Source organism: Desmodus rotundus, chromosome 2 (genome assembly GCF_022682495.2).
Source record: "Desmodus rotundus isolate HL8 chromosome 2, HLdesRot8A.1, whole genome shotgun sequence".
Lineage (NCBI taxonomy): Eukaryota > Metazoa > Chordata > Mammalia > Chiroptera > Phyllostomidae > Desmodus > Desmodus rotundus.
In genome coordinates, this window is record NC_071388.1 from 89,549,024 (window position 1) to 89,562,728 (window position 13,705).

The 13,705-nt window shown below is 41.6% G+C and overlaps 2 protein-coding genes across 4 annotated transcripts in view; one reads left to right on the top strand and one right to left on the bottom strand.

Annotated features, from left to right (window-relative positions):
- CD96 (CD96 molecule) overlaps nucleotides 1–13,705 on the top strand; it is an 84,845-nt gene that overhangs the window by 27,489 nt on the left and 43,651 nt on the right. For all 3 annotated transcript variants that reach the window (XM_045185880.3, XM_045185879.3, XM_045185878.3), the window contains exons 6-7: nucleotides 10,470–10,560; nucleotides 13,191–13,379. In XM_045185880.3, the coding sequence (XP_045041815.2) occupies nucleotides 10,470–10,560; nucleotides 13,191–13,379 (280 nt within the window). The remainder of the gene's footprint in view (nucleotides 1–10,469; nucleotides 10,561–13,190; nucleotides 13,380–13,705) is intronic.
- On the bottom strand, nucleotides 81–6,994 carry ZBED2 (zinc finger BED-type containing 2). The gene is made up of 2 exons (XM_024577879.4): nucleotides 6,926–6,994; nucleotides 81–6,690 (listed from the first exon to the last, which is right to left on the bottom strand). Exon 2 carries the CDS (start codon nucleotides 5,875–5,877, stop codon nucleotides 5,224–5,226), a length of 654 nt encoding a protein of 217 aa, XP_024433647.2. The 5' UTR covers nucleotides 5,878–6,690; nucleotides 6,926–6,994; the 3' UTR covers nucleotides 81–5,223.

The following is a 13,705-nucleotide window of genomic DNA, read 5'->3' on the forward strand; positions in this document are numbered from 1 at the left end:
TTTTTCTAAAACATCTTACTCCTTGGCCCTCGGCCAATTAATTCCTGGTGAGGAGGAAGGGAAGCTGAATTGCTTCTAGAAACCTAAGGGGAATTCTTACTCTCTAACTTTGGGCTCTCAGAGCATGTGATCTGTGATCCCAAGTCCTTAATATTTCTGGAAAAATAGTCTCAATAGCTTAAATCTCTATTTTTAATAAAGATTGAAGCAGATAGTGAAGGAAAAGTAGGGCAGAGAGCAGTGTGAATCCTGGTGAAAGAATGAGTTTTATGCTCAACAGACATTTAATTTGTTCAAAGCCGTTTCCTGTGCCAGCTTTCCCATTGTTTTTATTTTGAAGTTAACAAGAAGAAACCTGTCCTTATATACCCCTTCAGAACCTGAGCTATTTCTTAGGCAGTGGGAGACTGGGCAAGAGAAAAGGGGAAGTAAAGTAGGCCCTCTGACTTCAGTTTATATAGGTAGTTCCCAGCCTCTAATGACTGGAATCTGAGCTCTCTTGCCAGCTCTTCCTCTTGCAGGCTGTGACTGTGGGCAAATTATTTCATATCTTTTTAGTCAGCTTTCCCACTTATAGGAAGGGGATAAGACAAGTATCTGCACAAGTATTATTGTTTTTAAAACAATGTGTGAAAAGTTGTCAGTATATAGTGTAGCATATATTAATTGCTCAATAAACATTATTTTGTTGTTTTGTTGATATCACTATTGTGTGTGTTAATCAGCAGTCATGTGAGATTATGATTTCATTCTAGCTTTTCAAAACTTCAGGTAGGAATATCCACGTTAACTCTCAAACATTGTCTATTGCATGGAATGAGAGAAAATTATACTCATATTCTGTTTCATTTCTAGTCCTAAGAACATTAAATAACTTATGATTTCTAGTCCTGCTGAATATCAGTAATTTAATTTGACAGTGGAATACAAATCCCCATTGTATTTTTAATAACTTATGAACTCTTTAAATAGCTGAGACACTGTGGAATGGTGTCAGATGAGTATATATTTATGCATTATCCAAGTATTTGTGTCTTTTGTTGATTTTATGTATTAATCTTTTAGATAATTGCTATTGTAGTTCTGAGCATATAGAAAAAGATTTTAAATTGTTCTGCCACAAATAATTCCCAATTTTAACAGTGGGCTTTATTTCAATAATTTGAATAAAACAAAAAATCTAATGGTACAATATTTGGTAGGTGTTTTTGTTTCTTATAAGGATTTCTTGTAGGTTCTTGGTGTTGATGTTTATAGGTAATATGTACTCAATCAGATGTGTAACCATAAAATTCAACCCAAGAATTCCAGTTTTAAAAGTAAGGACTTTGTCTTCCATGTTATCAAATTTCCTCTTCTGTAGCCATGTTTGCCTAGGGGCTGAGAGGGAAAACCAGAGGCCATTCCTTCCTGGGGAATTAGTGAATATTCTCTCACCAAATCCACATAACCAGCTACAGGACACAGCTTGTCTTTGGATCTTTTAACATCCTGCCAAACATTATAGATTCCTCATGCTAACATTCTTATAATCCCCATTGTATTTTTAATAACTTATGAACTCTTTAAATCCTTTTTACATGCTTTTATCCTGTGATGCTCCCAATGAGCCTCCAAAATAGGTAGGGTATCTGGCATTGTATACATGAGAAATTGGGACTTGGAGAGTCTGAACAAGTGTCTGAGTCACCAATAAAGGGCCCAGCGGGGATGAGACTTCAGCGTGCATATCCAGAACAGGGGGTACAATGAAGGGAGTCAGCTCAAGGACAGGTAGAGCTAATGTCAAATCCTAGTTTGACCACTTACAAGCTGCATATCCTCACTGAGTAGTTAACCCCCATGAGGCTCAGCTAACTCATCTCTAAAATTGGAGTCATAATAAAAATTTCAGAGTTCTTAGGTGAATTAAACTTATGCACAGTAATGAAGTACATGACACAGAGTAAATGTCCCAGGAATATTTCTTTCCTCCTCACTATTTATCATTCACTCACTCTCTTTCACTCATCCCTTCCTCTGCATTTTATATTCATAAATCTACTACATGATTGATCCTAGGAGACAGTATAGGATAACGAAAAAACAGACATAGATGTTGGAATCTGATAGACCTGGGTTGAATTCTCATCCATCGTTTACTAACTCTGGCCCCTGGAACCCCAGCCCCCTAGCTCTCTTGTCAGTGAGCAGGGACAATGACCCCAACACGGCAAGCGTGATGTAAGTAAGGATCCAATGAGAGAACATATGCGAAGAAGCTACCATCTGTCTACCATAAGTGTTGGGCCGTGGGAATTTTCTACTCCCTCCCTTCATTCCTTAGAAATTACTGAGTCAACATGCAGGTGTTAAATGCCTACTATGTGCTACATATTCACTACCCCAGCAGTGCTCATGGTTAGAACAACAGGGATTTGGTCAGTCATGAGTAGTGTTTTCCTGCATTACTAGTTAAAGTTTTAAAGTTTTTGGTTAACTTAGTTATCCTGTAAAAATGGAAAAGTCCCAAATTATTCTAACAATGATGCCTCTCAGGCTTGGACAGGCCAAGAATGTCCACGTGTCAACCTTGTGGATGTTACATTCCTGTGCATTCCTGAGAGGGAAGCTTCACTGGGATTCCAACGTGGCACGTAGCCTGCCTTCGTAGCTGGGAGGGAAAAGGGATCTTCAACTTAAACCTCAGGGCCTACCACAGGGTGGATTTTTACATTAGAGCAAAAGGTGCTGAGAAAGAACCCCTCGGCCCAGAGCCACTGGCCCTCTACACCCAGCTCTGATGATACAGCAGAAGAAGGCACAGAGAGATGCATGAAAATTCCAGAACTGACTCCACAGTTCAGTCTCTGCACAAGCCACAAGCCTCTCTGTTACGCCTGTGCTTTGTACTTTAACTCCATCATTTCCGTAGGTCCTGTCCTTCCCACTCCTAATCTTTATTATGTTTGACAAAATTTAGGGAAAAATATAAGAAAAATTACCTAACATGAAACATAAGGAACAAAAGCAGTTAGGGTTTACAATGCCTGGGAAAGAAGAGAATAATAAGAACCATGTAGGACGGACACCATAAGCTAAAACACACACATCAGAGTTAGCAGGATAGCTCTAGTTGCTGTTTACAGAATTTGGTATTTTGTTTATTTAATTTTGGTTTTGTAAAAGCCTGAATTTGTGTGTGTGTGTGTGAGAGAGAGAGAGAGAGAGAGAGAGAGAGAGAGAGAGAGAGAGAGAGAGAGAGAGAGATTAGGTATACGTATTGTGGTGTCTTTTCTCTTTCTCTAGTATACTGCGGCACAATAAGGCTCCACTCCAAGCGCCTGGCCGCCTGTCTGCCAGCCGCCGTGGCCACTGCAGTGGTGCGGGCCTGAGCTTTCTCCACAGCTGGAGAAGGCCGTCAGAGGCCAACCACATCCCGGTGCAGAAACCACTTGGGAAGTGAAATTTTTAATACCAGTCACATTTCTAGGGAAATAAGGGATTACAGGACTATAGCACAGCCTGGGTTTTTCACAAGTCTGGTGTTTGAACTTCTGTCTGTTCCGCAAGCAGCTCTCCTGGAAGACAGATCTGGTTGTCAGAACTGCTGACGGACTCTGGGAACAAGCAGTCAGAGGGAGCCACTTAGGTGAGGACTGAAAGAGGGAAGACACCATCAGTGTACCAGGATTTGTCTGCTTTCAGGGACGACAGTGCACAAAGTGCTTAGGCTTCTACAAGATAATGAGATACCGCAGACTTTATCTCTTCTTGTCTTTCCCAGCTTTTATCATTCCCTTTGCCTTATTCCCAACTCAGGTTTTCTTTAAGAATAGATTCTAGAGGAATCATCCGAAACAAAAGTCAGCTCCAGCACAAAGGCCCGAGTCATTTCCACTTTGATTTTATTCCGTTCCTGAGTTAACATTTTAGGTGTATCTTCAGCAGCCCAGGGAATTTTTCTCTTTCTGTGCACTGTTAAAAACCATCCTGAAAATTTAATGAGGAATTGTTTTTTAAAAAATCTGAGAACAGTGGATGGATATGCAGTTAGCATTTCAGAGGCAGGAAAAATAATCCAAAAACTACTGCTCAGAGGGACAAGTGGTCTGTATGTTCTGTGGAAACAAAACAAAACAACTTAACTCACTACAATTTACTTCAGAATCTGAGAAAATGTTCTCTGTCCTCTTCTCTCACGGACAGTCATGGCTTCTTTTATCATTTGGTGGTGAATTTTTTTCATGAGAGCTGTCTGTCTTGCCCTATGTTCACATTCTTCTCTCTCCCACTTCCTTTCTTTTTAACTTTTGTGCCTCTGGTCTGTATTTCTCGTATTTACCCCATCTCTCCATCTTTTTACATCTGTTTTGAGTTTCTTTCATGTCTTCTTCACTAACCCCTTCTCCTTTAACAGACGTTAATATGAGACTAGATTACATTTTAACTATTTATAAATAAATTTTTATGTCCTCTCTCCTTAATGTTTAATTCAAAGGAGTTGTAAAGTGTTTAATTGTCTCTGTGCTGATTATGCAATTAATCACTTATGTGTTAAGTTGTTGAAAAGACTTGCAAGATTCAGACAGGTAATAGTGATGAAACAGCTTTAATAGAAGCAGATGGGACAGCACTACACCAATGTGAGAAAGGTACATATTGGAAGGGGATCTCAGGCCCAAGCTTCTTTGTCCTTCCACTGCTGGATTCCACAGAACAAGCTTTGTATCCAGTTCTCAAATCACCACCATATGCATGCAGACACCTCGGTCCCAGGAAACCTAAGCTCTGCTCATGGTGGGGGTCTCTTAGAGGACGCTGGTCATGCAGGTGCATTCTAGCTACCCAACTGGCTTCAATTATCAAAACCTGTGGCTTTACCAAAACCAACTGCTAGGCATAAATCCCACTCTTTTCACTCATCAATAGTGACTGGCTGGTACATTCTGCCACAGGCAAGTCACAGACGCACGGTGGCAAAACAACACCTCTATTTAGTTAGTATACTTTAAAGGTTTTGATTAGTACAGCAGTAGGAGCCCTGTAGATAGGCATTTGGTTAATACAGACCTGCTGAGATTAACCCACAGCCCTGGGCATCCCGAAAATCCCAGTCTCTCTCTTTCTCTTAAAAAAAAAATCCCACTAAATTGCTTTGCTATATATTTAAGCTGGAACTAAAATGGCTTTTTGCTATGAGTCTAAAGTCAGTATTTAAGGATAGATTTCCCCAAGCCCTACTTAAATGAAATGGAGGGGGTGAGCTGCTGCCGGCTGGTCTGTGTCCCTCTGGCAGGCCTCCCTCTCAGCCCTTACCTTCCATTTCATTTCCAGGATGGCCCTTTCCACCTCCTCCACAGCTCGCTCTCTCCTTTCCACAGCCCGCTCCCGCCACTCCACTGCCCTCTCCCTCCTAAGAAGGTCCTTTTCTCTTTGGCTGGCCCACAAAGCCAGAGTCCCCACCTGCTCTAGGAGCCTGGCCCAATCACCCTCAATGCCCATGGGGAGCTGGGGCCCTTGAGCCCTTGGGTCCTGGCGCTGCCCTGCCTGACCGTGGCCACTCTTCTCCAGTTCCTCTCTGTGCATGCTCTTCAGATGCTTCCACAGGGCTGTGGTACCCACGTTCATCCCGGGGCCGCGGCTCACCTGCCTTCCACACAGGCGGCAAGTGGCGTACTGGTTGGGGTGGTGCCCAGCACGAGCAGGGGCCAGGTGGAAATACTCCCATGCCTCAGAAAACCGGGTGCCCTTGTTGTGGGGCACTGGGGTGGACATGGCACTCACAAAGGGGCCGACTAGTTCTCCCATCTCGTGGATCTCCTCCTCCTCCTTTACCTGTAAGTTCCCTTTTGCTTTTGTCCTGGTTCTCTCCTCTTCCTCCTCTTCCCGCCTCATATTGTCTCCTCTTGTACAGCTTTCCTTGAGCTAAAAGTCTTAGTTGAACCACAACTATGGCTAACTGTGTATTTGGAAAGGAACTATGTGATTCACAATAATGGTCAAAGAAAGGCTGGCCACCCCTGGGTGGTGTGATGTTTTCTCCTTTCTGCTTCACTGGAGAGTCAGGGTGAGTCGGAGGCAAGCCAAGTGGTCTCCAGTGCTCTCCTGCACATCCCCCATGTGCCCCGAATATGTACTGACCCCTCCTTGGCCAGGCCAGAAAGTCAAAACAAATTAGTGCAATAATTACAAAGCTCTTCAGTGAACTTGGTGTTCTCTGTACATCAAATACCACCGTGGTGTTTTTGAATGTTGAAAATTTTAGGTTTTCTCCAGGCTGCTTCCACTGTGTCTGTGCTTCTGGATACCTGTGAACTGTGTTTTGAGGCGGGAGGAGCAGCCTCGGGGTTCAGGCTGTTTGGGATGCCCAGGGCTAGAGCTTCACCAGGTCTCTCTTGGTGTGGGTAGCAGCAAGCACAGACAGATGCTGATGTGAGAGAGACCCGTGCTTCCTCAGAACTGTTGCCACAAGCAGTCAGAGGCTAAAAAGCCTGCCAGGGTCCAGGTAGTAAAGTTCCTAACATGAGGTCAGTCTATCCCTAGAGAAGTCCTCTGGGGCTGGAATTCTAAGAAATCCAAACAGCAGGCTTAGCTGTTTTCAGCAGGAAGAGCTGGCATGCGCGGAGGAGAAACAGGTGGAACATATCTCTACAGGCTCAGTGTCACCCGGTGGTCCTGGCAAGAAGCTCAGCACACTGGCACCATTACCTGCAAAGCCAATAGCTGATAAGATCTTCCTGACAGCAGCCTACTCCAGATGTTTGGCTTATTTACCCCATTTTAAGGATTTTTTTAAAAATGGAATGTTATGTTACATTTTAAAAGCAGCCTGACCTCTGACTCCTTGTTTGGATTGTTTCTTAAGTGAATGAGAGGCTCATTCATCAAGCTTTGCAACTCCAAACAATTGGAAAACACCTACCAGCCACTGGTGGGTACTTACAGTCAAGGGAGGCTCTGGTCCTGTCTGTCACAGCTCTGGTGCAGGGTGAGTGCTCTGTGCACCTTGCACCGTGAGTAGCTATTAGCTGACTCCTGCCCCAGGGGGAGGGTACCTTCAGTTCCTGTCCCCTCCTACTTTTAGAGGAGCCTTGTTTCCAAGTGGATGTGTCCCTGCCTGTGGGTTTTTCTGCAACACAGACACAAATGCAATCTTTTTCTCCACCCCCTCCAGCACTAAAAAGATGTTCCTGGCAAATGCCATGTAGTAAAACAGCAAACCCAGCACCTACATGTCTCAGTTTTGTTTCCAGATGGCTAGATTATCTGGCTTTCAAGCAAACGAGATTTAAGAGGAAAAGGGTGAATATGGGCAGGGAAACCACACACCTCAAGGACATCTGTGGTTTCAAATATTTTGTCCAATTGTCAGACCAAGAGTCTCAATTTGGTTTAGAAACTACAGGTGTTGTAAATACAGTAAGTGAAAAGCCAAAGAACTTGCAGGAATGAGAAGATTAAATTAAAAAAAAAAACATATTCAAAGAAGCATGGCAAATTGAAAAACAGATTCGGAGTTGCTTTTTATTATATTATGTAAATAGAGTTGGAAAAGCTGAAATCCTTTTGGCTTCTACTCTGAGTTGGAATAAAATAAAGGGATAATCACAACTTAAGCAAAAAGATGTATTTCCATACACATTATAAATAAATGAATATACATATTATGTTAATTGAAGAAGAAAAACCTGCCAAGAGGAGACAGAAACATTTTAAAGAAGGTGTACTTTGAAGAAAAAACCTTGCATTATAGGAGAAAAGATAGAAATGGCAAAGTAGAAAACATGTGGAGACAAAGTAAAATTTCAAAGGAAAAGAAAAGGGGTAGAGGGAGGAGGAAAGACTGCAAACAGGAATGAAGAGTTAGTAAAGACATAGGGAAACTTTGTTTAAGATTTCTTTTCCTAAACTAAAAAGCTCAATGTTTTCAAACTGATTCTTTGTGAAGCCCTTTAGAAAAAGTTCTGTCCTAACTTAGGGAAACTAAATATCGGTTACTGACAAATGGTTACCATTTCAGTATTTCATCTGTGGAAAGAAGGAAATGATCTGTTTTACAGACCTATTTGGATCCATTTTTCCTGGCTCCTCAGTCTCCTAGTACTCCCACCGGCTTCCCTCTGCTTCCAGGACAGTATTCCCAGCTCACACCTGGTCTATGACCCCATTTCATTTGTGTATCTTTGCAGATTCCTCGCTACTGTCCAACAGAGCCCACTCGTAGAGGCCAGGCTCATCTCTTTCCTGTCCACAAAATGCAACTCTGTTCTTTAAGTTATTTTCAGATTTCACTCTTCTCTGAACTCTTAAAAAATGTCCAAACACTTTTTGGCTCTTATTACATAATTCTTTGTACTATTGCTCACTTATTTCAGGTAGATTTAGAATAATGTGTTGCAGAAACCAATGATTTTGCTTACCTCACAGAGGCAACAGGCACACGAGGAGTAAGTGAATGATTTCACATTAGAGCAAAGGAACATGTCACTGGGTACGCTTATATATGTGTGCACACAGACTTTTATGCATAGTTACTTCTCTTTTTTTTAAATTTAGCATGATTTCTTCTTACACATTTGGGCCAAGTAGAAGTTTCCAAATAAAGGAAGCTCCATTTGCTCAGCAAAACCATTCATGCTCAATGTTTCCTAAGATGTTTGACTTCAACTTGAACTAGTTTGGTCTACCGCTTTTCAGTTTTAGAGAGACTGGGAGGAGTTTCAGGACAAAAACCATATTCCTAAGCAAAATCTTGGGACCTAGTCTAGAGATGGAATATAATACTTGAAATCTGAATCATTCCATAAAATCTGAATTCAGAGAATCCACAAGAGCTCAATCTTTTAAACATGTTTATTAAGTTGACAAGAGATTTTTTTTCAGTGAGACAGCATCCTTGTGAAATAATGGAATCCGCACTGGTTGCTGATATCACCACATCGTCATCTTTTGCTGGGTTAACTGGCCATGGAAGGAATGAATCATAAGGGTGGTTAGAGGCTGACATAACACTTCATTTCCTATAACTCTTATCTCCTTTCCTGGACCACTTTTAGATAATCATCAGTCTTTGGCATTTTATTGGATTAAATAAACTGAAAATCCTTTTTCTTTAATAAAGAATAATGTATTTTAAGCAACCTGATTTTACTCTTGATTTTTTAGGGCAGAAAGTGAAATAATATCACAGATCTGCATTGCTGCCACTGCATGCATTCCCACTCTGAAGCGCTGAGTGAGTGGGGAGACCGGGAGCGGCACTGTTTGCTGCCCACCGTCTTGGACACACGACAGATAGCTTCCTCAGAAAGTCGCGTTATTTCCTTGAGGTTTTTGTAGTCACACACTGAGAGATGTTACACTACACCTCAGAAGGATCTCACCAGAGAAATGTAACTCAGTATGTTTAAATTTGGTTTCTCAGCTCTACAGGTGCAGACGCTTTGCGGCTAACTGGTCTGTGGGGAAACTGGCACACCAAGCATGACGTACAGTTAACTGTTCTTTATTAGGTAACTAGTATAGTCATCAGTTGGAACATATTTGAGAACTAAGAATAAGGGCTGGTAATAGGTAGAACTACACCCATCTTTTGCTGAGAAAACAAGTAATTATAAGTGGAATTATAATTTTGCAGTATCTCAGATAAAATAATGAGAATCCAATAAAATCTTACTGGATATTTTCACCAAGCTATTGAAGAAACCACCATCTCACGAAGAAAAGAGTGTTGAAAACATATCCCTACCTCTAAACTTTCTCGTGCTGTGACATAAACTACCTGGTTTTCTATTTCTCTCTTATTTCAATACAATGTGTTTTACCGGGAAATGTTTGGGACGGGAGTTAGGTAACAGAGTTCCCAACTGTGCCATCAACTATATTCCACTCACCCCCGTTAGCCATTCTGGGATTCTGTGCCTTGGTTTCTCCTTCTGTGAAGTGGCAATAATAAGGTGTGTCCCACCTACCCTATAGTATTATGATAATAAAATGAAAAATGAATTAGGAAAAGTTTCTACAAGTCAAAAGTAAGATATCTTTATTACAGTGTAACTGTGATTATTGCTACGAATAGTACTTTACACTATTTGGGGGATGGAAACAACCAAAGTGTAGCATTTAGTCTAACAGAATATTCTTCTCCAGCCTCTGTCTGTTACAGCTTCCTCCTTCTATCCTTTCATTTCCATTTAGTACTATTTTATTCTACATGTGTAGTTGTGACTTTCTTTCAAAACCAAGAATCCAGATTTGCAATATTAGTATTGTCCTGAATTCTAGCCATTCATTTGTAACATAAAGAGAAAGTCTATTTATTTATAGTTCAAGTTTTCACACAACCTCTTACATGTAAACACTGAACTGTTGAAAGTGGAGAAAGTATTTCCTGCTGATTTGCCTCTTGTGAGGCTCAGTGAGGATATAAGTCATCTGTTTCTTCCGAATTTGCAAATGATTCTTTCTACGTCCTGTCTTTACCCCAGAGAACATTTACCTGCTCACTGAGGAATGTATTTCCTACAGCAAATCTCACATGGTTTACAGACAGTGGCTTTCCTCGAGGTGAAAGAAAAGGTAAGGAAGTCATTCAATGGAAATGGGGTTGACAAAGAAAGAAAACAAAGAACAATAAAAATCGCGGTTGCGTAAGATTACCTTGGCGTTTAAGAAAAATTCTCCTTCCAAGACAAACATCACCTTGCCTACCAGGTGCCACTTTCTGATAGCTCATCTGGCCCCTCCTAGAGGATGGGGGTAACATTTCCCAGCATGAAAGACATACAGTTGACTTCATCAATTTACATATAAACACTAACGTTTTATTTCAGTTAGTAAAAGCAGATCTATTATATGAGGGCAAAATGTTTAACTCAACATAAATTTATTAATAATTTTATATTTAATAATTAATGTAGTACCACTGTTTAAATCAATAAACATGATTTCTACATTTTCTTGTAAGGACCTGGGTAGATTGGGAGTTGGGGGAACCGGAGGAAGTACACAGAAAGGACTTGGCCCTGCTCACCAGTGGGATTAAAAGTTCCTGGAGCAAGAACACACATTGAAATGAGCTCAGGGGTGACTGTACAAAGCCACAGTTTTCATAGGTGAGGAACTTGAGAGCCTCTGCCAGAACAATCCCAGCCATTCCCTGCCTGGGCGTCAGCTCTTCTCCTTTCTCCTGAGTCATTTTTCCTTAAAGTGCAACTTATGTTCAACAGTAACTGAACGGCATAGCTCTTACTGCGTTACCTTGAATTTGAAAAGTTAAAGGGTTATGTTTCTGAATGATGGTGTTTATCTACTTGATTCATTTTGAGACTATTATTGGGATTTTTTATTAGTTCACTTTAAAAACAGTTCACCCACAATAATAATGGGATACAATATGGACAATATCTAGTCTTTAAAATTTTATTTGTTTGTTTGTTTGTTTGTTTTATAGAGAGGGGAAGGGAGGGAGAAAGAAAGGGAGAGAAACATCAATATAAGCGTTGCCTCTCTCAGGCACCCCAGCCAGGGACCAGACCCGCAACCCAGGCATGTGCCCTGACTGGGAATCAAACCTGTGACCTTTTGTTTTGTAGGATTATGCCCAATCAACTGAGCCACACAAGTCAAGGCCTGATAATATCTGTTAAATGTCATTATAGATATGTTCTCCTGTTAAATAAGCCCTGATCTGATATGGCCATTATATTACAGAACCAAAGGGGTTAGTTTGCCTACGTGCACCAAAGCCCAATAAGATGCAAACAGGAGTTTGCAGCAAAGAAGAGTAGAGGTTTGTTTAGGGAACTAGCACCAAGACCAGAGGCACAGATGAGGCAGTACTCTAAGAGGCAGTTCTCCAATGGCCTCTAGGTGATAGATTATATAGGGGGGAAATCACTAGTGGGGTAGCTAAGGGAATTGGGGTCATGGGCTCTGCTGAGTCATCCGAGCTAGAGCACGGAGTACTTGATCATTGCTTCAGGTCTGATGTCAGCCACAGCGTGGTCCAGTCTAATTTCATGAGTATGTGGTCGGTAGGGATGTTCCAATTTCATAGGCCTGAGGCTAAACATAACTGAGAGTGAGATTGTTATCTTTAGTTTGGCGGAAACTCTGTTATCATGGTTGGCAGACCTGAGGCTTTGTTCTTAAGACAGTTTGATGCTGACCAGAACCTAACGCCCCAAGGGCTTAATGATTAAAGGAATGGACGTGCAGTGTGTGCAAAGGTAGAGGGTCTGGGAAAGGAGGCAAGTGAGTCATTGCACTGTTAGGCTGGACAGAGCTAGCATGAGTGAAGGAGAAAATTATATTAAAGAACTGAAGTTGCTGTGCGGTTACAATTACGCTCCCAACCCTAAGGCCAGAGAGTGTGGTCAGAAATCTACTGGTGTACGACTACATTTAGTGCTGAGCTGGCAAGTAATGACTTCAGGACTAGCATTTGGGACCTTTAAGGTAAAGAAGCTGTGAGAGTTCAGAAAGTTCTGGCCTATGAGGACAGATGGTTTTACATTAAATTCCTGCTGCCATGTAAGCTGTTTGGAGGTTGTACTAATAGTGGCAGTTAAATAGGTTCCTATTTCGAAAGAAGACTCACAGGACCTAAAATGACAATGGTTATAAATCTAAAGCTTATTGCAGGAAAAGGTTACGAGACAGCGATGCCACTAGAGTAAGAATATGCGTCACATGTACATTTATGGCAAGGGATCTGTTGATGTCAGGTCTGGTCCTTTGTCCTCTCTCCATAAAGGGGACTTGGGGAACCACTGATGTGGCACAGAACACCTCACAAGTGGGCACCCCAAAATGGAGTCTCAGCTGCGGTCATGTTGTATTTTCCTGGTCACTCAGGTATATTCCTGATATGTATCCAAGCTTCACAGCAGAGCCCTCCCACGTTATCACCAGGGCAGGTGTAATTCATCAGTCCTGTCCCCAAACCCCCGGACCCATGGTTACAAACAAGACAACACTCTTAATCAGTACGGGTCACACCTTGACCCTGGACTGATACCAAGCAGGAGCTTGAGCAAACAGTGCCGGTTAATTCCAGGCCTGCGGGCACAGACACTCTCAGCTCCGAAGCTATGGTTTGACCCCTTAAGGCTCTCTGTTACCAGAAACCTGACTGTCACCAGCCATGCCTTGGAGACTTGTGCAGGAAATGTTAGTGACTAACCTTGTTCTTATTCGTCTCATAGAAACATACATTCCTAACGAAGAGAGAAAAGACAAAAGTGGGTTTTTGAACGTGAAGTCTGTTTTCACATCAGGCTATGGCAACGAACCAGCCCAGTCCCCAAACCTGACGGTCTGGTGTATGGCTCTGATTCCAGTGCCTGGAAACCAAGTGAGGAATGTCTCATCCGAAAAGATCACTCTTTCCTTGGGTGAGTTGTCTAATTCATAAGGTCAACACAGGGTGGCCAAGATGCCGTAAGTTCAGAAGATGTCTGATTGGAACACATAGAATACTCATTATTTCCACGATATTTTGATCTCAGAAAACTCTCACTACACTACTGAAAATTATTCAGTTTCAAAGGAAAACATTTTTTGACAAATGGGACACTACTGAAAAGACTTTCTTCAAATAAAAAGTAGCTAATTCTTATTTTCAAGAATTTCAGGTCAGTACAGCTTTTTTTCAAATTCCATTAATAATAACTCTTAACTGGCATTTTGTTTCTCTACCATATGATGAAACTTAACACAA

Excerpts from the sequence above, each read along its gene's own strand:
- ZBED2 (XM_024577879.4), bottom strand. The coding sequence starts at position 5,877 with ATGAGGCGGGAAGAGGAGGAAGAGGAGAGAACCAGGACAAAAGCAAAA.